This window comes from Varanus komodoensis, unplaced genomic scaffold (genome assembly GCF_004798865.1).
Source record: "Varanus komodoensis strain SLA01 unplaced genomic scaffold, ASM479886v1 scaffold2, whole genome shotgun sequence".
Classification (NCBI taxonomy): Eukaryota; Metazoa; Chordata; class Lepidosauria; order Squamata; family Varanidae; genus Varanus; species Varanus komodoensis.
The window spans coordinates 55,430,505-55,452,847 of NW_025335568.1; the positions used below are offsets into that span (position 1 = coordinate 55,430,505).

At 37.3% G+C, this 22,343-nt stretch overlaps 1 protein-coding gene across 1 annotated transcript in view; it reads right to left on the bottom strand.

Annotated features, from left to right (window-relative positions):
• LRPPRC (leucine rich pentatricopeptide repeat containing) overlaps positions 1-22,343 on the bottom strand; it is a 112,307-nt gene that overhangs the window by 50,600 nt on the left and 39,364 nt on the right. The window contains exons 15-23 of the mRNA XM_044429233.1: positions 19,467-19,494; positions 16,425-16,482; positions 15,158-15,264; positions 14,869-14,946; positions 14,513-14,566; positions 13,447-13,560; positions 11,996-12,126; positions 9,639-9,724; positions 7,912-8,110 (exon numbers count right to left, since the gene is read on the bottom strand). Of these exons, the coding sequence (XP_044285168.1) occupies positions 7,912-8,110; positions 9,639-9,724; positions 11,996-12,126; positions 13,447-13,560; positions 14,513-14,566; positions 14,869-14,946; positions 15,158-15,264; positions 16,425-16,482; positions 19,467-19,494 (855 nt within the window). The remainder of the gene's footprint in view (positions 1-7,911; positions 8,111-9,638; positions 9,725-11,995; positions 12,127-13,446; positions 13,561-14,512; positions 14,567-14,868; positions 14,947-15,157; positions 15,265-16,424; positions 16,483-19,466; positions 19,495-22,343) is intronic.

Sequence of the window (22,343 nt, forward strand, 5' to 3'; positions counted from 1 at the left end):
TCTGTTAAGAGAACAGGGCTCTTGAAAGAGCTAAATGTTTTTTCTCCTCTGTTCATCAGCTATAACGAGGAATCTTCAAGGAGACTGGTGTTGCAATTACAACTAATCCTCCCCAAAAAATTAACTGTGTTGAAGGCTTTGTAATTTCCCTAGGTACAATTTAGCTGTCACTTACTTTAAAATTTACTCAAACATGCGTTCGGAACAGCACTAACTTCACATGTCAAGTGCTTTCCAGCCAATTGAGTCTAAACTGGAAGTCGGTGTTAAACAACTGAATGATTAGACAAGATAGCTCATTTCCTTGCTCTTTTGTTCAGAGTAAAATGCCACATTTACATTATCAGGCTCAACAGGATTTTCTGACAGAGGGAGAAAAAAACCCTAGTGAACACTGTCCGTACTAAACACATGAAGCCTGTCATTTACCAATCATCCTTCAAAAAGCAATAGCAATGAATGTAACTTAATTACGACCCAATGATCCTTGACGAAAAATCATCTTATCACTGTCCTGTTCCCGTAGGGCAAATGAACCACTTTTGTCCTTTGGCATTGATGATGCAAAATTCCTAATTGCAATAATGGAGTAAGAGAGACAAACCTTCCCTGTTTCACTTTTTTTGAGAGAGTTTCGGACAGGAGGAGCACAGTCCAGGAATGATGTGAATATTTGATGTAAAAATATAAATAGTTGGGTTTGTCTAGATTTCTGCGTACTATTACAAAGGCTGTAATGAAAAAGATGACTTGATAAACAAAAAAATTAATAAGTCAACGTGCTAGATTTTTGTGTACATCCATGATCAAAGATTTGACAACTCAACTTTTTAGCAATAACACAGAACTGTTTAGATAGGAAAGTTGTGATAAGGTACTGCAGCCAAAGTTACCCAAAAAGGTCTTTTCAACAATTTGACAGTCATCCTATGTAGAACTACATTTCATTTCTGTGTTGTTAAAGATCTTTCAAAACATTTTAACTATACATAAGTTTAACATTTTAAGAGAGGCACTTTTGTTTTCATCATTAACCATCACTGAGGAAAAAGTTTTGATGACTGAGCTGAAATGACTCATTATGTCTCAGAAACATTTTCTGTACTACTGACAGGCACATGGATCCCTCTTTTAATTATATTTTTGAAAATATTCACTTATGCATTTACACTGACCTCTTCTATTTATATAGGTTTCATTTACCCTCGGCATTTGTCTTGCAGCCAAATCTGTTAGTTACTTAGCATTATGTCATCTCATTCACTGTATGATCTCATTTGGTCGGGATCACCCATATGAATAATCCAGTCCTTGCTCTCAAGCTTGCTTTGTTTACTCTCAGTGGCATCAACACATAGCCAAAGCAGATTGGTTATGAAGCTTTGTGACATCATTCTACCTACTACTTGTCAATTTGCTAGGATCACCCATTAGATCCAGGAATGAACAAACAGTTACTAAATGAAAAAAATGCAACAGAAATGGGGAAAAGGTGAATATCCTTACATAACCATTTTTCAAGCCATATTTCTATTCACCTCTGAATGCACTATTTATGGAGATAATGAATATTTAGGTCTGTTTGAATAGATACATTCTGACAGCAGCAGTGAGTTACAAAAACAACATACGATAATAATGCTTTCCACTTTTTTAGAAGCTATTTTATTTACTAGCAATAGTAACAAGTTCAAAATTAAATCAAATTTGCCAGTGTGGTATGGTGATTAGAGTGTTGGACTGGGGACCTGGGAGTTCTGGGCCCTACTCAGCCATGAGTTCACTGGGAGACTTTGGGTCACTCATAGTCTCACAGCCCAACCTATCTCACAGGGTTTCTGTTATGAAGAAAAAATGCAGCTATGTAAGCCACCCTGGGTTCCATATAAAAGGAAACAAAGTGGGATATAAATGCAATGTAATAACAACAATGTAATTAAAACAATTGCAAGATATTGCATAAAAATACACAATAATTGGTGTCTTTCAAACCCTCAAAGTCTAGAATGATTCCCACCTCATATTTCAAAACTTAACTATTTAGAATAGCTTAGATTTCAAATTATGAATTTCCTATTTTTAAAATAATACAGCCTCAAACCCAAAATCAAAGGCTTGCTTTTAGTAGCATTGTGAAAGAGGTTTGTTTAAAATATCTAAATACTTTAAATGTGAAATCCCATGCAAAATTAGACAGAAAAATCCTATGCTGACTGGGCAATGCTAGGACTTGTAGGCCTTTCTTCTGTTTGAACTTGAACCTTAAAAGTCTCTGTTGCTACAGAACTAGAACTATTTTCAATCTCAATACTTAAAGAGAAGCACAATTTCTATCTTTAAAACAAGTGGTGGGAGGGTGAAATACCATCTATTTTGCAGCCTTGGAATGCTTCTATGGGCCCAAAGAACAGGCTCCTTCTACTTCACAAAACTCTCATGCTGTTCACAAATATCACAGGAACAGGATCAAACACAATGGAAACTGAACACAGGCCAGTTTGGTGCTGTCCACCCAGTCACTAGAGCATTCAATAAAGGCCCAGAAGTATTTCACCAGCACTGGTTTCTTACATATCTAAAGAAGATTGGGGCTTTTCTAGGGTGACACTCTCAATTTTGTAACTTCCCAAAGAGATTTAATTGATACTGGAGAAGAAAATAAGCTTAAAATTTAGCCAAAGCAACACAGCTTTAGGTTTATCATGAAGCCAAGTATAAGCAAGGCTATGGATCTCTTGATGAACTGTAAAGATTGAGGCGGGTGTATATGTGTGCTTGTGTGAATTTTGCTATTGTAGTCAGCATTCTGAAATTTTCAGACACAAGTTGCCATAAAAGTTGCATCACAATAACTGTTTGTGATATCAAGTTCCTTTTTTGCCTTGCTTTTGTTCAAAGAAGAGACCAGATACAACTTAGGCAACCTATAAAAATCCAGTTGCTCCTGTATGTATTCTGTGATGCTGATAAGCTGGTCAAGGACCTCTCCCTACAATATTGCAGCATTAATAAAAGTCTGTTTGGATTACAACTTTGCCCTGAATTGGACTGGAATTTCCAGAAACTTAATGTTTTTCCATCCACCATAATAACATTACAATTGTTCTGGTCCAGTTAGGACATTTTTATTTGCTCAGGCATTTTTTGATATTAGCTCTGCATACATTATACTTTCATAACTTCATTGCCTCTCCATGGTTTGCATTATCACGATGAAAATTCTGTACAGTCTGTATGTCTGTTTTATTGGACAGTATCCAATGCTGCATCTGCCATCATGGGGCCCACAATTGCTGTAAAAGATCCTGCAGTGATTGGAAGTGAGCCCAAACTCTTATTTCCAGAATGGGGCAGGTGAACAAAGCCTGCAGGAAAGAGCTCTACTGACCTGTCCCATCCAAGGAAACAGGTGTTACTGCTGGTTTCGCAATTGCTAGGTGGGTCCCACTAGCCCTAAAGAACAGCAGAAGCACAGCAGCAGTACAGTACTGCCCACAGTATACTTTATTTGGTATTAAAAATGTTTTTAATACCACCTTAGAATCTATTTGGATGAAGCATAATAAAAAATTATTTTAAATAAATAACATACTGGGTTGAACATCTGGCTGCCAGAGTGATCTCTCAGTCTAACCGACCTCGTAACTTAGCTATGTGGATAAAAGAGGGCAGACAATCTATGTATAACATCTTGAGTAATTTGGACAAAAGTGGGGATAATCAATGCGGTAAAACCAAAGTAAAATTCAAGGATAAAACCAGAAGAATTGTGCCTGGTGGGAGAGGGAAACAAATTGTAGCACTTTCAATGGCATCCTGGCCAAAAAAAAAAAAAAAATCTTCATGGGGCTTGTCAAATAATCAGATGCTTCATGGAAGCATCCCTAGGAAGGGCACCCCATGTACAAGCAGGAAAAATCAAGAAGGAACCAAATACCTAACTCTAGAACATGTGGATACTCTGAGCAGGGCTTCTAATTTGCAAAGTTCTGATAGGATCATGTGGTCCCACAGAAAGCAGACATTCATTCTGCTCCATCTCAATATGTCCTAAATATAGCATCGCCTATCTGCTCCATTGAGAACTGAGGCTACCCTAATGTACACAGACTTCCATTTTGAAAACCAAAAAATAGCATATGTATGTACCTTTGGATGATAAATAGAAATAAGGTGCTAGGAGAGGTATTATACTGCAGGTACCAGATATATTATATTATTTCATTTTTATACCTCCAGAGAGCTGGGGCTCTATGATGGTTAACACAGATAAGGAAAAAAGTGTGAATTTATCTACACAAATAACACAGCTGTGCTCCCTTCTATGTAGTCCCTTTTGGTGGATTTTAGGACAACTGAGTGAGAGTCGTTGAGTATTTGCTTCAGCTGCAACTTCAAGTTTTAATTTTTAAATTAATAAATGGAAGCCAGCGCTTATGCCCCCTTGTGGCAAGGACCTGCAATTATACTCCAAAATGTGGCAAATCTGATGTTCTTACAACACTGGCGATATGAAGAAAATATGCACCACACAAAACTAGTGGGCAGAAGTTAATTTGTAGTGTTTCTAGTATTGACAATGATTGCCATAACTGGACCTTTACTTGTGTAAAAGTCCACAATACCTTGAAAGTATTTTTAAACATTTGTTTCAATTCATTATTTTGTTTTCCCATAATAAAAAGCTCTATTTGTAGAATTACACCTACTCTTCTCTACCACTCTTGAATACAGATGCATTTTCTATCACATTCATAGACTTGGCAAGAGAACTCTGGAAAATCTGAACAGTTATACATATTATTGTTAAAGGAACAGTACTAGTAAGGGACAATCATAGACTCAATTCCCTGCCCAAACCATATTCAAAGAAGTCCAATATTTGTGGCTACAATTTTAGTTTGTCCTATTGACTTCAAGGGGACAAATCTACAAACTCTACCTTAATTAGCTGTAGTATTGGATTGCTAAAACTATGGCTGGCTGCCCTGTGTGAACTTACATTTCAGCAGGTTGTTTCAGAAGGCTTCAAATACAGTTCAGAAAAATGGTTTAAAAACTTCCGACATGCTAGAGTTGCAAAGGAATTTGAGACTCAAAGAGGGACTGGGTTAAGGAGGACGCTAACAAACAACCCAAAAACTGAGAAAAACAACCTTGTCTGATTGTCTACCAGATGAATCTCAGATAGGGTAACAAACTATGGGTCAAATGAACCATGAGACATTGTTATGTATAAACTAGGCCCATGTCTGTCCAGTCCAACTAGACTAACATCACTTCCACAATGCATCCCCTGGAAATAGCCATCCAGTGGATTTATACTACGTTGACTTGAAGCAAGAACAGTTAGGATCACAATTTGCAACAGACAAAAAGTTGACGTATTACCTTTTCAAATAGCGACAGACACAAAAATTACAGCACAACTGAAACATTTGCTATTTGATGGCTGGGCGAAAACTATCTCTTGCAGAATGCTATACTATATTTTATCATAATTATTTTCCCCAAAACATACTTTGAACTTTCATTAAAATATAAGTGAAGCAATGTACTGTGTTGCTTTGAGAAATTATATAATGCAAGCAAGTACAAGAAACTGGTTTTCTTTATGAAACTGTATTATGCTTATATGCACAAGATCACCTGCTGAACATTTTCACTTTGTTTGTATTCTAATAATAATAGACACCTAATTTATTTTATGCATCACTTTTAGAGTGTAAAGTGGTTTTCAATCAATCACATCCTTCCATAAACAAGCACCTTGTTACTACCATAAATATAGCAATTTGACCTAAGATCTCTCAAACATAATTCTCCTGGGTCCACCTACTCTGAACTGCCCCAGATTTGACTTTGAAAAGTTGGGAAGCATCACAGAAGCCCTTCTGTTTGCAGAAGGAGCTACAGTCGGGCAGCAGCCCTGACAAACTGAAAGAAGAAAGTGGTGATTGTTGCAGATTTCCCCCAATTTTTTTAAAGTACATATGCCCCACTCTTCAGACTAAAGATTCTGAAAGCAGCTTTTAACAATCAACGATCCCTGGCTAACTCACAATCTAAGGACAGAAGGAAAGGGACTGAGAGTTGAAGGCAGGTGGTAAAGGTGATGTTGGTGCTTGATTCAGTTGCTAAGATGGTTGGAAACATATCAATTGCACTCGGGTTTGCACAACATCTATCTATCTAGATCAGCCCATTCCCCCTTTTCCCATGTAGCCTTCTGCAGCACCTCGACCAAGGGGGTATTCAGTGAAAGTTGACTTTTTACTTTGTGTACATGGCTGAGTTCTAGATTCCATCCATTAGTCATATTTTTCTGTACACATCATCATTTTTGACCCCATTAGTGACATGGAAGCTGCTACTGCACAGCTCTGTCATGTACCATATAAAGGAGGCCTCTAAGACAACTTTGTTTTATGGATGATCCTGACTGCATATTGTAGACAAATACACTATTATGAGGAGATGAGACCAATCCATGACACTCAGAATGCAACTTGAACTATTAGTTGCTGAACTAAAACTAGATAGACTATTAATTTCCTGAAGCCTATGGAATGATCAGTCTTAACTAGGAATGCTGCCAAGTTTCAGCCAAAACTGCAGTTTGGTGGCAGATTTGGGTATACAGTCAAGGTTTGGACCATGGCAGATTTTTTTTTAAATGTTACTTTGTGACCCATCTGATTTTAGACCCTAAGAACTGGTGTCCAAGCTTACTTTTTCTTTCTATGGCCTTTCCTGCTGAGTATTATAACTTTTCAGATGAAAGACTAAGAAGTAAGATTGTGTTTTCACTGGTATTTGTAAACCTCTCTTAAGAGCCTTTTTGGCTAAAGGGAAGTGCTTTTGCAGGGGTGGGAAGAATGCTTTTAATAAATACAGTAAAACAAGACTGCGATCCTATACTTGCTTACAACTCAGTTCAATGAAGCTCATTTCTAAACAGGCATGCACAGGACTGCGCTGTAACAAGCTCAGCTGGTGTTTCATGACCCTGAAAGCACTGTGCAAGGCAAGAAGTGGTACTGACACAGGCCCTCTGCACTGCCACTATTTCTGCACTGACCCCGTGGGAAGAGTAGCTATAGGCAGGCAGGTCTCCATCAACATGGTCTAGGCTACAACTTGCCTAGGATCCTCTAAGCATTGGCATGTGTTGATAATGTCACCAGGATACATCAAGCGGATTATAGCAACATAACCAACAGACTCTGCCAGGTTATATTCAATTCTGGAACCATGTTCCAATTTAATTGGACTTGTTCCAGAAGAGAATGATTGGAGTTTGCCAGTTCCTAAGATATACACATATTTGTTTCTTTCAGTAATACAATTCGGTTCAAAATTCAGGAAAGATAGGACCGGGATGCTACAGGACATTTCAATACACAAGGCCCAAGGTTCCAAAATAGTATGCAGTATGTAAGAAGCGTATGACAGAGATCATGTTCTTTGATATAGCTGGTGTTCTTGAATACTCTTTGTGTAACACAGGAACACAAGAAGCTACCTTATGCCAAATCAGGCCCTTGGTTCCTCTAGCCCAGTTCTGTCAACACCGACTGGCAACAGTTCTTCAGGATTTCAGGCAAGAGCTTTTCCAGTCCTAACTGGGGGTGCCAGGAATGCAGAGCATGCTCTGCCCCTGAGCTGTGATCTGTTCTCATATCAGAGGGTGCAGAGACAGCATGATGCCCTCTCAGTACCAAGCATGCAGGCAGGTTATTGGATGAATTGTGACAACCACATTAAAAAAAGGCAGTGTGTTACATCTCCATCAAGAGTACAAGGATGCACTTTCACAGGACAAGTGCAACTGTTCTAAATGAGAGCATAAAACATGAAAACTGGAGCACGCAGGTTACTCCGGTTAACTGCAGACTTCAACCAACTTACCTTTCCAAGTGAACAGTAATGAGAGGAGTACACATGTTTGCAGTAACACCCAGGTCCACAACAGCTTGATGAAGCTGATTCACCGTTTCAACTTCACCTCGCAAGGCTGCTCCATTGAGGATGTGGAAAAGGGATGCGACTGTTGTAGCTGTAATGTGGACATCCTTCTCTTTCATCTCTTTTAAAATGTTAATAGCATCTACAATGAACCACCACAAAAGACCCTAAGGTAATTTTATGTACAGAGAAAACAAACTGCTATTAAAACAGCATTTCAAAAACCAGCAGGAATGTAAATTCTGGTGTATAATGCCAATTTCAAGTTAATTACTACTTGCATTTCTAAACGAGACTACAATTATGAATCCACAATAGCATGGTTTTATCATTTTGCTGCAACTTTGACTACAAATTACAGATAGGAACTGTGTGCCCACTCTGCACCACGTAACCCTGTAGAGTCTGCCCTATAGCAACAAGATCCTACTAAATGGATGCTTTTATCGTTCAGTGCTAACATCTGCTAAATCACACCATTGTTTCTTCAGCAGATGGCTTGTCACGAGGCCAGATAATAAAGATGTGTTTACACTGTATATACAGCCAGACTAATGGTCTGATACCGATAGGGCCTGTTTGCTGTGTCGATACTAATTAGCCAAGGAGAGCCAATGAAAGCTTTCTAAGAGAGTGCATGTTAAAACATTAGGTTCATTAAGCTTCATTAGGAAGGCAGAAACAAACATTTTGGTATATAGAATAAGAGCATTTTTTGTAATGTTCTTAATTATTGCACAGGCAAAATGTTTTGACCACTTTACATAAAAGCAGGCTCATCTTTTGAAACTGCCCGCAGCAGCATGCTGTGAGCTTCAGAAAAATCAACACAATATTACCTTTTCAACACATGGGTAGCCATGATCTCATTTTATCATCTTTTGGAGGAAAAGCTCACAGTCCAAATTTAGATCACACACTTTCAATTAAAGGAATTAAGTATAAATCTTTTTGTTTAATAGAGTGCCATCTTATACTAGCCCAATAAATGTCAAACTACTATATTTTAATTAACAATGGCAACAGCCTACAGTTTACTAACTTCACCTATTATGAAAGCCATACCTTTACCAGCAGTAGATTTTAAATGCAATTTCACCATTACCAAATATGATGTATAGAACTGGTGAATTAATTCAACAAAATGGTTGCACTTTTGGTTTTAAATTGCCATGTTAATAACATACAGTAGAGAAATTGAAGATTTTAATATTGCAAGGTATTTATTAAAAAGTTACAGGCTGTTTTGGTTTTTTTTCCTCCTGGAGTGCTTAGACCCTTTACAAGGAGGTTACATTTATAGGCTTTATGCTCAGACTTCAGACCTTCTTAAGCAAAAACAAAGCCATTAGTCTAGGCACATACGCAATTTGTGCCATAAGTCATGATCTTCAAACTCAATCCAAACAGCAATGCTAATAAAACTAGCTGCAGAAATGCAAAAAGCACTGAGCTGTGCAAATGTAAATGACAAGCTTGCCAATCCATTAAAACTAATGGCCTACACTGTCCAAGTATCTCTGGTTGAATTCACATGCAAATTTGTATGCAAAATGTTCAAGCACTTTGCAGGACATGATATACCATTAATATCAACTCACATTTTTATTCTGGTGGCAAGATACCTTTATTATATAGCAGACATATACACTGAAAGCAAGAGCACTTACCTTCCAGTCTACCATGTTTCCCCAAAACTTTCACCAAGGCCAAGTATTTCTCTGTACTGAGAGCAAGAGATGAATCTTTACGGCAGCTAGAAAACATTAAAAAAAAACCTCCATAAACTCTTTTGCTGCTATTCTTGAATCTCACAACTTTATCTTATACATGTCTACTCAGAATTAAGTCATAATGTATGCAATGAGGTTTACTCCCCCATAATTGTGGGCAGGACTGCTGTTTAAATTTATTTCTCATATATCACTGAGAAGAATGCGCTTCTGCTGAGGTGGATCCACAGTTGCCTAAGTGGGAAAAGTGTGGGGAACTGTAATGGGGGCACAGTAACAGTGAAAATCAGAGGAAAAGTCTTCACTACTTAGGACAGATACAAGAGGGTAAAAATATAGCTAAAGGAAAGTAGGTAAAAGAGCCAGTGTGGTATAGTGGTTAAGAGCATGGGACTGGGACTCAGACGGATCTGGGTTCTAGTCCCCGCTCAGCCATGGAGCCAACTAGGCGACTTTGGGCCAGTCACAGACTCTCAGCCCAAACTACCTCACAGAGTTGTTGTTGTGGGGATAAGATGGAGGAGGAGAATGATGCAAGCTGCCTTGAGCCCTTTGTAGGAAAAAGGCAGGATATAAATCGAAATAATAAATAAATAAATAAAGGTAGTTTTCAAAAAATTGAGTAAAGCTTCAAACATTGAAAATGGGTGGATCTAAACTGAGTTGGCACTTGGATCCCAGTGATTTTATCATCATCATCAGCAGCAGCAGCATCTCTATACCACTCCACATGACTTATGTTTTGCTCATTTCAATTGTTCATTATAATTAATATTCCTATTCTCACATATGTGGAAAGAAGCCTCACTGAAGTTACTTCAATCAACTATTTAAGAGGAGACAGTTTTATCAATATTGTGTTGTTCGTCTATAGCCAACCCAGTGACAACTGCCCTTGGAAACTATCTCACAGCTTCCATGTCATGCTGCTTCCCCTTCTCCCTCTTTTAAACAGAATATAATTTCCCCAATTCACAATTTTTTCCAAAGAAAATGACTAATTGGAATCACTTTGCATTTGTGTTAATGTATTTTGCGTAAGTTACATTCTAAACTAAGACACAGAATAACTAATTATGTCATAAAATATTATGTCATAAAATAACAGTAATGAAGTGCATATAAATAGAATGTTAAACTAAGGAAAAGCGTATTTGCAAAGGTTGTAAAACAGGTCATCTCATATTACTCTAAGGTCCAGGTGTACTGTATCATTTAGCCTTCTGTGATGGTGAGAGTGGTTTTGAAGTGATTCTTTCAGGCTAATCTGAACCATTCACTTGCAGGTAATCTTGTGAGCTCAAAGAAGACTCAGCAAATGCTCTTCACAGGTCTTCTGTGAACCAGCTGAATGGATGATCACATATAATGAAAAACTACCAAGTATTTGCTCAAGGAACAAATTCTAACATTCAAAGGAATATGTGATGGATGCTACCAGCAGTAACTATCCCAAGATCTGAATTCAGTTGAAATGTTGAAACTGACATTCTAATGGTCAGGAATAGAGAAACAACATTATCAGAGTTTAGGGAATCTTAATTAAAACAGCATCCACCAAATAGGAAAAAAAATGCTTAGGAATGTTCCAGAATTTATTTTAACCTGGGCTAGCAAGACTCATACATAATGCATGTACATAGGGAAATCTCATACAGGGGTGGGGTGGACATGACGCACAAACCTATAGTTCACTCCCATTTGCTAAATGCCATTTAAATGTCAAGCCAACACAATGCCAAAACAGCAGAATGAAATAGCTCCAAATGTACAACCTTTAAAAATACTTAACATTAAAATTAAAGAATGAAAATCAGAGAAGAGAAACAGAGAAAATGAATGTAGTTCATTGCTTGACAAACTGAGCATTACAGGTTTTAGCTGAGAGCTAATTTTCACAACCAAGATATTATCTATGAAAACAGAGACCTTAAAAGTTAATGCTTGCAGACAGGTATTAAAATGTAATGTCACAAGTGCTATAAACCACTGTATTGTGGATATATTACCTCAAAAACTACAACTGAATGCCAAGGTGGTTGCTAAGACTCTATCAGAAATGGATTTATTAAAATACAACATAGAGCAACTCTAACAGATATATGCATTCAAAAGTGATTATGTAATCATGACAACTTGTTACAACCGATCTTGAATTTCTGCAAAATATTTTTATCGGAGAAAAAGCTAATTAAAAATGTATGAGGGGCGCTTAATACTCAACCTACTTAATTCAATAAGGTCTGCATATCAGCATAAATCTCTGTGACATCTTTCAGTGCCGGTGTACTTACAGTTCTTCTTTCAGGTTCATTGCCTCCTCTACATTATCATGTCGACAGCACAAATTTATTAAGGTTGCATAGCCACCAACAACCATGTCCGGTTCATATTTGGCTTTCACTTCAAGGGCTTTTTCCATATTCTAGAAAAAAGCATTAAGTAAAAGGTCTGAACTAGAAAAGTCCACATGACACTTTGTATTCCAACATTTGCTGTGAAACTAGATTTAACTATGTATTCATAGCCTCTGCGCTTCTTGTTAAAAGATCATGCACTTCACATTTGCAAAAGAAAACAGTTATTTTGGAAAGTGACTGCAAGTCATCTAATCTAAACCCTTGTTACATGAATGGTTTATATGTTTTGTGGGCATCTGAGAGATCTGTCTATTTACTATTACAATTCCTTGCTTAAACATGTTAATAGTCATGTTCAGTCAGAACTCCATCATTTTATATTACTTGGGAAGGGTGGGGTAAGAATAGTGAAAGACTTTTAAAGCTAACCAAGCATTTCTACATCTTTTCTAAAAGACTGTTTGCCTATACATCATAATACATCTTTAAAATTCTATAATGGTTCTAATACCTATGAAGGGAAGCCATGTAAAAGCTTCTGCAAACATCATTTGTGTATCAAGTAATGAAAAGAATCCAGACCTATTTATCTACCACAGAATGCAAGCAGCAAGGTTAACTAAATTCTAGTTTGCTATAAAATCATGGACATTATGGCAGCACAACACTAACACAAATTGGACCATAGTCGGAGGCTACACAGCAAATTGCGGACCTACACAAAAATATGAACTACAGCTGGACGCCTGCTGATGAAGGCACGAGCCTCTTTATCTCAGAAAGCTTTTCTCCAGCAGGAAAATGGAATTTCAATCCCCACATTAACCACCTTGTTATATTTGACTTGCAAATGACTATGCATGTATCAGTTGCTTGACAATCTAGATGTAAGAGACCAGAGCCGTGGCTTGAAAGGACATTTGGCATGTATGATAAACCTTTCACAGCTGTTACTATCATTCACTTTGCAGATAACCATTAACAGACAAGAGCAATCCCCAAACATGCCATTCAAGAGGTAAAGGAAATGAGTTGACTTTTTGCTTTAATTGCTTTTTTGTACTTATTATGATTTACAAAGGCCAAAACCAGAAACCACAAAACTTGATACTTTCTTACCCACAAGAAACTCTAATCTGAAAAGAAACTTAAGTATACACAACAGCATTTGCTCACATTTATCTTGGATAAGCTTTACATGTGTCTTTTTTCCCTGCTCCCCTCTCTACATTTAGATGGTGAATTCTCTGGGATAGTGACTTCTTAATTTGGGTTGTTCTGTGAAGTGTTACACACACTTAAACTGATACATAAGGAAAAGACATTACTATTCACTTATATTCCTGAATGCTGACAATCTGATACATAAATCTTTTTAAAGTTACCTCTTCTGAGCATAAAACATATATAAGCTGTTTCAGAACATTTGTAATAGGCTGATTCTCAGCTTTCAGTTGTTCGACTTCCTTTTCCAAATCAGATGCCTGTAATCCAGAGAACTAAGACAGCAGGAGAGGAAGATACAAAAAGAGGGTGTTTCAGAAGGGAAGTTGAAGATGTGCATGTAAGCTAAAATATACTATCTCAGTAAGTCTTTGACGACAATTAAAATATACTGTATTTTTAAAAAAAATCTGTTTCAAAGTTTGCACACACTAGGTACAGAGGGATACCAATCTTCTATCTTTCCCTTCCTCAAGTGTGTAGACTACTATAAACAACAACTCTGATGTGTAAGAACTCTGCAGGAAAGTACAAACCTTACTAAAATGTGATAAGATTGTTCAGGGCTCATATTGCTTAAAAAACCTCCCACACTGGGAGTAATTACCCTGACCCTAGAAGAGTTTTCTACAGGGTTGTTCCATCTCCACTAGTTCGGTTGCACTTGCAAGAATGAATGCTTGCATCGTGGGACTTTTGCACTTCAATGAGTAACTGCAGAAACAGACATTTTGGGATCACGACAGGTCAACAGAGGTCCCTGCTGCAAGTTCTGCTGACCTGATGTGCTCCAGGAATGAGTGAAAAGGCTAGTTTTAAAAGTGTAAAACCAGTGCGCAAAGAGTTGCTCTGCCAATGTGCAGACACAATAGGATAACAGGTACTCAGCACCAGTGTGGGCACACTGATTTGTGCATCTTTCCCTTCCTGTCCAGTGTGGCATAAAAATAGGCCAGAAACCATGTCTGTGAGTAGCATTATTTTTTAAATAGGGAAACAAAGTCACAGCAGACAAGCACCTCTGGTCTCTAAACGAATTGTGGGAAATTCCAGAATAGCACCAAGATATCCTCACCAGCCTATGTTTGCAACTCAGACTCATTTTAGAAAAAGACTGAAGCAGCTTCAACTGCACAGTGAGATGGACACCTTGGAAGCTAAGGATCTCAGCAGTACACAAAAGGTATTTTATTAACAAGGAATATACATAGTTGTTAGTGTACATACTTTTGATAATGCTCCTTGTGATAGCTTTTCTCTGTCAGTCAATAAAATCACATCCTAAAATACAAAATATGTGTAAGAATATGAATGCTAATACATACACACACACACATGCATTCATATATGAATGAGATAAATTAGTTATAAAAATTGAACACATGCATGTTTTAGGTTGTTAAGACACAGGAGTTTTCTTGCTACCCACTTTCCCTTTATATAGAGCTTAAAATTAAATTAAAAGGTAGCATTAAGGTGTTTTCATAGATTAGAAATATTTATTTTAAGGTAACTGTATCTTTAAAGAAGCATATACATGGATTTCATATTCATAAAAAGAATATTAAATTACCACTACAGACCTTAATTAATTCAGGAACATGGTAGCTGTCCAGTAGGTTGCGGATACCTCTGAAGATGTTAGGAGGGATTACTATATTCTATACCAAGAGGTGGAGAAAATTACATGAGTTTTAAAAACACAATCTAACTGAGATAATTTCTGTTAGACAAATTTCAGATATAATTTAAGTCTCCAGCACTTGCATGTCATTGAGAAGTGGTCTGGTTGTACTTAAAAGCTGCAATTTCAAATCTAATAGATACATGTCAGGCAGGACAGGCATTATGTAGCAAAAAATGAAATGGTACCATCTTCTTCAGCTGATGGAAGTATTGTCTCAACCGCTCCTCCTTGGCCTGTACCTCTAAGTCACCCATGCTGTCAATCAAGCCATAAAGAAAATGGCCAACAGCTTCTGCGGGGGGAAAAAACAAGAGAAAGCATTCCACTAAAATTACTGACACTGTCATGTTATCAAGATTAATTTATAAGAAATCATTTTGGTGTGAGATGTCACCCTGATGAGAGGCTCTGAAATGGCAACAATGATCACTGAGGCATAGAGATTATGTGGTTTGGGAGCACATATCTAACTGGTGAGTGAAAGGAATATTAATTATTTTCAAACCCGGTGACAGCTTTTCAGTACAGAATCTTTCTTCAATCTATTTTTTTTCCCACTGCTGTGTGACAGAAGCAGTACTGCCCAAGGCCTCTCCCCCCCTCCTGCCCACTACCCCAAAATAGTTGCCATAAATATTTTGTCACTTATTCAAAAGGAAATAAAGAGAGCTTCCTAAAGCGACATGTACACAGCTCTGTATATTTCACATTATTTACAATGCTTACTGCAGCTAGGGAGTGAACACGAACACAAGAAAGAGTATTAAATGATTTTTAACAACCAGATCCAATAATCCTGTGGAGAGCTGCTTATTAGCCAATGAAAATCAAGATTAACAAAAGATGCTATATAGCTAACAGCACTAATTTTCTTTGGCACTCAAGCATAAAATGTATAGGAGCATGAGGAAGAAGTAATGAGCTTTTTGATAAGAGAACCACATAGTGACATGCACTATATTCTCATCATTATTTTTAAAAGAATGCTCAGCAGATCTTAAGTCAATTTGTTCCAAAAGTAATATATTTGTGGCACAAAATGCCATTCTGTTCTAAAATAATATGGACAGCTATTGGAATGTTTATTTTAGTAGATTAAAATGTTTTAATAGTTTTCTGTAATGTGGAAAGGTTTGATTGCATTTGTAAACCATTTCTTTAAACGGTTTTCATTATATTATCAACACTATGATCTTTTTTGTTTTACTTGACATGCAAGCAAATCTAAGTATTGGGAAAAAAAAACATTTTCAATTAAAGAAACCTAACAAAACCTCAAAGATCCCATAAAATATACTGTGATCATCTGGATGAAGATTTTACCCAACATGTTTTCAAATTTCACTTTCAAAAAGAAGTAATCAGTGTTTACGGGTGTAATCCCTCAAGCCCATCATTACACAGAAGAACGGATTTGTGGATAAGTTACAATCATAGAAATTGAAACTCTACCAGTTGGTCCTGGAGGCGTCTGGCAATAACGTCCATCCTTGTACAACAGTTCTGTTATCTAGTAAGACAGAATAATCGTACATTGCAGCCAAGAGAAGCAAGCAAGGGCAAATAGTATCTGGAATTGAATTCTACAAATAATAAAGCATCTCTCCACTAAGGTATTATTCTATAGTACATCATAGCAATTCACTTTTTAAAAGGAAAGCTTTTTCCCCCTCTGCAGTTTACACACACACACACAAACACACACAGAGAGAGCGCGAGTGAGCATACCAACACACACACACACACACACACACACAATAAGAAAATATTATTTTCATGTATCTTACCCACATTAGTGGTCATAAAGAAAGAACTGCTTGGAACAATTATTACCATTGTTATTTTGGGAGGTTAAAATTAAGAAGCCCTATATTAAATTTTTAAACAGAAATTCTACTGGATATGACACAGCCTCTATGATTGTCAAGAATCTAAAAAACCCCAAAAAGTTAATTTTTGCTGCTGGTTGCTAATTGCAAAAAACAGCAACAGTGCAATCCTATACATGGTCAGGGAAACCAAAACAGCCTTTACCCCAAACTCTGCTGAGTCACACTGACCAAGGAGGACACTATGTGAGGGGCAGATTCTGTTGAATTTTTCTGCCTCGTGGAAATTTTAATTTCCCTGCATTGAAAAAATAGATTTTTTTAGCAATGCCAACTGCATATTGGGCCATTCTAGAGAAAACAAAGCAGCTCTGCTGGATCCCTATCCTGTTTTGGCAGCTAACTATGGATAACTATGGAACTTTCACATGAAAACTGGCAAAAAGGTGGTAGGAGAGACAGAGAAGACCCCCATGGGGAAAACCTACCCCCATCGTGAACTTCAACAGCTAGAAAATCTAATGGTTAGGATTGCTCTATAAGGCTGCAGTTCTAAACACAAGTACAAGACATTAAACTCCACAGAAAACAGTGGGACATATCCAAATAAAATGGATAGGAGCATGCATTATGTAACACATCTGGACAGCCATACAAATGATGTTTACTACATTCAGAGTAGTTTCCTAGATTTCAGTAAGATCTCAGGATGAGAGTAAATAGCTAAATACCTGATTTTGACAGTGGTCCAGGTAGAGTATGAACATCTGAAGCAAGAGTCTCTGCCTTTCCCCACAACAACTGCTGCAGGGGTTCTTTCCCTAAAACTACCCCTTCTCCTGAAACATGCTATTTTCCCATAAAAGTTTATACACATGATTTTGGCTGGGAAAAGTAAATTGTGTCTATTACACAGATATTGGCTCAGTTTGTCTGTTCTGCACATGTTCCAAAGACAGTGCCTACACTGTAACATGTCAGCAATATTACTGATGATTTGTACCCATCAGATATTTTGGTGAATAGGGCTTTTCCACTTATGAAACTGCATACACAAGACCTGTATATGCAACAAACATCCCAGCCAGAGGATAGTGGCTATTGAAAACACCAGGTTTATTATACCCTAGATGTCTCCATTTTGTGCATTTTTTACTTCCTACCATGTCACATCTTAATGAAAGCTTTCAAAAGACATTTGAGGATTCCCATTGATCTGGTTCAAACAAAACCAACAACACAGCACACAGATGGACTACAATATGCCGCTCCATTGTGGATTGTTATGTGTAATCAATGTGCCATGGTTTAACTATACATTGTTAATTACAAACAAACCAGAGTTCTCTTCCTGGGATCTTCAGTTAAAAACCTTTAACTAGGCCAAAGTGAAAACCCATCATTCAATAACTCGTGGTTCATGACAACTGATATTTAACCCATATAGGAGAACCAGGCCATTATTTGTTATAAGCTGGGAAAGAGACTCAACTTCACTTGGAAAGTATAAACAAGGTCAGACACTGCTGTTCTATGGGATGCCCTCTGATCACATTAATTTTCATTACGAATATAATCTTCAGGTTCAAATACAGGGTTGGATATTTTTCTTTCCCAGGCTATCGCTAAAAATAAGACATGCTACAATGCATGTACTGTGTTGCTGTTATAGAGAGGTATAGAGTGTTATTTTCAAGCAAACAACTCATTTTAGTGCAAACAACCCATTACCATCACATTTAATTAAATTTTAGATAACTAGAAAAATATTTCAGATATTTGTGCAGTTAAAAGGAACTAAAAAGTTATTAGTGACTCCATCATGTATTTGGTTCTTATATGCTATTCTGGAAATTTAAATGGATAAAATATAGGAATTATATAAGCCAGAATGGATCCCCTTACCTTCCACCTATCACTTCTTTTCCACATAATTATTAATTAATTAGCAAGTCAATCACCTGAATGGAGATCCAACCTGACACAAGCGGCTGCTCTATTCACTTAGTGCCCTTCAGCCAATCCCCTTCAAGCAGCCATTCTTCACAATGAGCTGGTCTGCATGACCAAAAACAAGCCTATTGATAGCGATAGTGCATGCTGGCTTCAATTTGCATAATCACTGCTTAGCCATGGCTGTTCATACTGTCCTAATGCAGGTGGCATGGCTTGTTGGAGGATAAAACAGCCCTCAAATAAACCCAAACCAGCTCTTGTGTTCTCTGAGGATTGCTTAATCGTCCAAGAAGTCACACCACCCTGGTTTGGATGATAATATAAGCTGTCAGTGATTATGCAAATCATGCCTTATACAGAGTGGCATGTGTCACTGCTGACCAGCCAATGTGGCTTGAACAGAACCAGCCCACTCCCTTACCAGGTGGAGCATGAGGCTTCCAAGTGGCATCCACAATGCATGGAGTACTGATTGGATTTCATTCACTGTATGGCATTTTTGTGGTTTCATTTTACACAGCACAAGAAGAGAATTAGGCACATACATGCCTTTTTATTGATATCAATAGACATTAAAGAGCTTAACTTTTGACCAATCATGTCTTAAATTGAGAATGTACAGTAATATAACAGACTGTTGTATAATGGTTTCTACTTATTGTACTTTTGCAATATTATATGACAAAATCATTTCAATTTCTTCACTCACCTTGCTGCAAAGATCTACATCATTGGACCTGTAGAGGGCAGCAAAGGATAATAAAACAAAACCCAGACAGATTAGTGTAATTTAGTCCTCTGTTAAAACAAACAAACAAACACTGTACAAAATAGAACACAGTATGTATAGCTTTGCTCAGGTGAGAAGTACTGAAAAAAAATGACTAATTTATGTATTTGGGCAGAGATTAATTTTATAACATGATTTCACAGTATGCATAAATTACCACAGACACTACCACTGCCTCAGATAGGTTACAATAGCTCATGCATATGGAGAGAAGTGTCGAAATAATCCATATATGTGTAATACCTGTACATAAGAATGACAATGAGGCAGACAATTACAGATCTTCCAGTCATTTGGTCCCAAATGCCAATTACTTTGAGTTAATAATGACAGTAATTTGGAGCTAGTACACAAGTTTCAAGCCAAAAAAGAAAAATATTGTACTTTCCAATATGCTTAGGACCATTTCTTTAAAAGTAATTCTGAAAGTAATTATTAATCCACGTAATAAATTTGCTAATGTACAATTAACTCATTAATAAACTCATTCAGTTATTTATACATACATACATACCCATATTTATAGGCTGCCTATAACTGCCGAGGCCTTTCTAGGCAGCTTACAATACACTATCACATATTAAATGTAAAGAATGGACAAATTAGATACCACTATTCCCTGTTAAAGGACATTTAGAGATGATGTTGTCTGTGTATTTATATGTTTTTATTCATTCAGACAGCCTTTTTAATAACACAAACACATTTTACTTAATTTATATATTACATTTACCTTCACTTCCTAATCTTCAAAATATAGCAGTGAGTTACTGTAATATATTTCTCCTTTTCAGACCACTTGGGTGAAAGAGGACTGCATTTATATACACACATTTTTAAAAGCATTACCAGTAGATTTATGAAATATCTGCATTGCATCTCAGAAAACAAAACCTTCAGAAAGGAGACATGATTTCACCTCTTACAAATAGAAGAGACATTTATTTTAGCTACTAACCAGAAACTTAATTGTTTGACAATGTAACTGAAAATGAGATTTCAATAGGATGGCCAACACTCATCTAAGAAATGAGTTTGAAGGCTTGATAGCCATAGTACACCGGCTATTGCACACTGAAGCAACAGTGCAAAGGACTGTGTCCTGATTAATTTAAAATAGCACTAGCCCAAATATAGATTCTTTGTGGAGAGGTGTGCACTCATATGAAAATACTGCAATCCCTCAGGTAATACTATTGCAGATGATTCTTGGTGCTTGGGAGTGCTCCACTGCAAAGCTGTTTTCTACATCATAGTCCAGTTCCCTATGTTGTTATGTGGCATCAAGTCATCGCCACCTTACGGTGACCCTATGAATGAAAACCCTGTAAAATGTCCTGTCCGTGACAACTCCACTCAAGCTCTTACAAGTTCAAGGCTGTGGCTTCACTTCCTTATATTTAGATGTTATTATCCCATATGATGTACAAGAATTCACATTAGATAACTTAATGACCCCGCCCCCGCAAAAAAGGCAAGCTTTATATTTTTATGTCTGTGCTTAATTCAATGAACACCAAAAGCCGTAACTGGAAATTAACCTTTTAGTATAGTATTCTTGTACTACTGGTTAAATGTATTCTAGATTTTGCATTCCCTCTAAATTCTTAGGAAACTGCAGTAATATTTATTATATTATTTTACTCTCCAATAGCCTAAGCTCTCCAGGCAGGTCAGAACCATGAAAAACAAAAAATACAGAACAATAAAACATAATAAAGCAAAAACCAGCAACAGTGTAAAGATTTAAAAATATAGCAACAAACTTAAAAACAACCAAAACTGATGAATTAAAATGCCTAGGAAAATAAGGTAGTTACCTGCCTATTGGAAATGCTACAATGTACCAGGCAAGACTCCCTGGGGAAGGCATTCTACAAAAGGCCCTTTCTGTGGTAGCCATCTGGTTTACCACATTTGGTGGAGGAACTTGAAGAAAGGCCTCTGCAGATGATATTATGGTCCAAGCAAGTACATATGGCAACTGGTCCCAAGCTGAAGTTTTTTAAGGTATTATGAACACTTGTGATTGGCCATTCATGTAGGAGTGGAACCACTGCAGTGCAGTACACCTCCAGCTCTCAAACAAAGACCGCCTATGCAGAAGTATGCCATTTTTGATGATAACGAAAGCTGCCATTCCCTTATCCCTCTCTTGGTAGGGTTTATTTTACATAGGTTCATTCCAACCAGACCTGAAGCCCAAATGAAATTGATTCAGATTATTAGTTAAACAGTGTTGGGAGTGGCATTCAAGGATCTTGCCCAGGAAGGAGATGTTAGCAACCAGCTTGTAGTTGTTAACATTTTCTGGGTCCACAGCTGGGCTTCTTCAGGAAAGACTTAATTACTAACTCCTTTAAAGGGATGGTACCACCACCCTCTCACAGAGGAATTTACAGCCTCCTGAATCAGCCAAACATCCTCACTCTATTAGAGTAATGAGCCATGAAAGGCAAGGGACAAACACATAGATGGTAACCAAGTCTGGCCAAGCACTTCGTATCCTCACCTCAAGACTCAACCAAAACTCATAAAAATAGAATCTAGACCAATGCAGTTCCACTTCTACAGACGGACACCACAATTAATGCAGTTCAAAGTCATGATGAACACCAGCTACTTTATTGTCACAAAGTGTTGTGCCAGCTCCTCAGTGTGCTACCAAGGTTTCCACCATTTCGCCTCATGGCCTAGATTATAGCAGGCTGTGAACAACTTGGAAAATATCTGCTGAATGGCGCTGAGAAGACATAATGGCAAAGGAACAGAACACCTTCTCTTTCACCATCACTA